This window comes from Borostomias antarcticus (assembly GCF_949987555.1).
Source record: "Borostomias antarcticus genome assembly, chromosome: 30".
Taxonomy (NCBI): Eukaryota; Metazoa; Chordata; class Actinopteri; order Stomiiformes; family Stomiidae; genus Borostomias; species Borostomias antarcticus.
The window spans coordinates 5,867,691-5,870,442 of record NC_140263.1 but is presented as its reverse complement, the minus strand read 5'-3'; the positions used below and the strand labels follow the sequence as shown (position 1 = coordinate 5,870,442).

The 2,752-nt window shown below is 53.5% G+C and overlaps 1 protein-coding gene across 4 annotated transcripts in view; it reads left to right on the top strand.

Annotated features, from left to right (window-relative positions):
• The window catches only part of slc12a2 (solute carrier family 12 member 2), a gene marked incomplete at both ends in the record, with an annotated part of 44,354 nt that extends 42,108 nt beyond the window's left edge, over positions 1 to 2,246 (top strand). For all 4 annotated transcript variants that reach the window (XM_084460045.1, XM_084460043.1, XM_084460044.1 and 1 more), the window contains 3 exons: positions 32 to 167; positions 884 to 951; positions 2,111 to 2,246. In XM_084460045.1, coding sequence (XP_084316171.1) covers positions 32 to 167; positions 884 to 951; positions 2,111 to 2,246 — 340 coding nt within the window. The remainder of the gene's footprint in view (positions 1 to 31; positions 168 to 883; positions 952 to 2,110) is intronic.
• Positions 2,247 to 2,752: the final 506 nt, after the last annotated feature.

Here is a 2,752-nt window from a genome sequence, read left to right as displayed (position 1 = left end):
AACCCTTTACCCTTTGACCCCGTGTGGCCAGCGTGGCGTCCTTCGAGGAGATGATCGAGCCGTACCGCCTGAAGGAGGACGACATGGAGCAGGAGGCGGCCGAGAGGCTGAAGAACCTGGAGCCCTGGAGGATCACCGACAACGAGCTGGAGCTCTACCGAGCCAAGGTACCCTACCCCTACCCCTACCCCTACCAAGCCAAGGTACCCTACCCCTACCCTTACCCCTAACCCTACCCCTACCGAGCCAAGGTACCCTACCCCTACCCCTACCCCTACCAAGCCAAGGTACCCTACCCCTACCCTTACCCCTAACCCTACCCCTACCGAGCCAAGGTACCCTACCCCTACCCCTACCCCTACCAAGCCAAGGTACCCTACCCCTACCCCTACCAAGCCAAGGTACCTTACCCCTACCCCTACAGAGCCCCTAACCTTAACCCTACCCCTACCCTTACCCCTACCCCTACCCCTACCCCTAACCCTCCCCCTACAGAGCCAAGGTACCCTACCCCTACCTCTACCGAGCCAAGGTACCCTACCCCTACCTCTACCGAGCCAAGGTACCCTACCCCTCCCCCTACCGAGCCAAGGTACCCCGTCACCAGCATTGTCTATGCTTATCCTGAGCTCCTGAGATCAGTGGAACCGCTCCTGGAGAAGGAAGCTAGTCTGTGGGCGTTGATCAGAGGAAACGTCCTCATGTTACGCAGTGGGAGGAGCAGATCCTCTATGGGTGCCTGGAGGCTGGAGATGTTATCTGGTGCACCTGGTAACCTGACGCCCACAGTCTCTGACTCCGCCCACGATCTCTGACTCCGCCCACGGTCTCTGACTCCGCCCACTGTTTCTGACTCCGCCCATGTCTCTGTTTGGGTCCACAGACTAATCGGCAGATCAGACTCAACGAGCTGCTGATGGAGCACTCGAGCACAGCCAACCTCATCGTCATGTAAGTCCCCCCAGGCTGACCCTTATTTGGCCATATGCAGACGAATAAGCGTGTGTGTGTGTGTGTGTGTGTGTGTGTGTGTGTGTGTGTGTGTGTGTGTGTGTGTGTGTGTGTGTGTGTGTGTGTGTGTGTGTGTGTGTGTGTGTGTGTGTGTGTGTGTGTGTGTGTGTGAGAGAGAGAGAGTGACATCATTATTGCTTCGACCTCTGGCAGGGGACAGATGTGGAACTTGTGTTTCAGTCAATAAGAGGCACTTTAAGTGAATAATCCAGCCTGCCATGTAAACTGAGCACCAGCAGCCCTCCACACACACGCACACACGCACACACACACACACACACACACACACCAGGCTGGAACGGTGCTCTACACTCTTTACCTCTTCCTCTCTACCCCCTCTCTCTCTCTCTCCCACACACACATCTTCCTCCATTTTCCAACTCTTTCATCATTGTCTCTCTCTGCTCTGACAGTCTCTCTGTCCACTCTCTCTCTCTCCTTCACCTCCCTCTCTCTCTCACCTCCCTCTCTCTGTCGTTCTCTCTCTCTCTCCTTCACCTCCCTCTCTCTCTCACCTCCCTCTCTCTCTCTGTCGTTCTCTCTCTCTCTCCTTCACCTCCCTCTCTCTCTCACCTCCCTCTCTCTCTCTGTCCACTCTCTCTCTCTCCTTCACTTCCCTCTCTCTCTCACCTCCCTCTCTCTCTCTGTCGTTCTCTCTCTCTCTCCTTCACCTCCCTCTCTCTCTCACCTCCCTCTCTCTCTGTCGTTCTTTCTCTCTCCTTCACCTCCCTCTCTCTCTCTGTCCACTCTCTCTCTCCTTCACCTCCCTCTCTCTCTCACCTCCCTCTCTCTCTCTGTCCACTCTCTCTCTCCTTCACCTCCCTCTCTCTCTCACCTCCCTCTCTCTCTGTCGTTCTCTCTCTCTCTCCTTCAGCTCCCTCTCTCTCTGTCGTTCTCTCTCTCTCTCTCTCTGTCGTTCTCTCTCTCTCCTTCACCTCTCTCTCTCTCTCTCTCTCTCTCTCTGTGTCAGAACCAGGTGTTTGATGTGTGGTTGTGTGTGTTGGACCTTTCTGCCCCTTAATTAATGTTGTTGGGAGTGTATTAGCAAACCTTCTCTCTCTCTCTCTCTCTCTCTCTCTCCCTCCCCCCCCCACCACAGGAGCATGCCCCTGGCCAGGAAGGGGACGGTGTCCAGCACTCTCTACATGTCCTGGCTGGAGACTCTGTCCAAGGACCTCCCCCCCATCCTCCTGGTGCGCGGAAACCACCAGAGCGTCCTCACCTTCTACTCCTAAACACACACACACACACACACACACACACACACACACACCTGGGAACGCCCTCACCCACCATCCCAGTTCCAGCCCTAACCTACAGACCAGATGCACCACACACACTCCAACGAAGGTAGCTACCATAGTTGCCAGTAGCTATCGATGTGAATAATGATGATGATATTAATAATGATAAAGGAAGTGATGTCACACTTGAGGTCCTGCCCCCCTCTGCTTGAAGTTTCTCACTCTTTATTTGTTTCAAAATGGAGACCGTGGAAGGCGGGGTTCGTTCTTGCACCCCTCGGCTATCTGAGTTGATCTCTCTGGCTTGAAAGCACCAGCGTGTGCGGTTCAACTCGAATCCAACTTTATTTATATAGCGCATTTCATACAGTCAAAACAACGCAGTGCGCTTCACAGAAAGAAAGAATGGGGGCATACCTACAGGTCATATTTTATTAATATTTTTTATTGTTATTCAGATTATCTTGATGTCACCCTTTTAAGTTATTGATTATTTT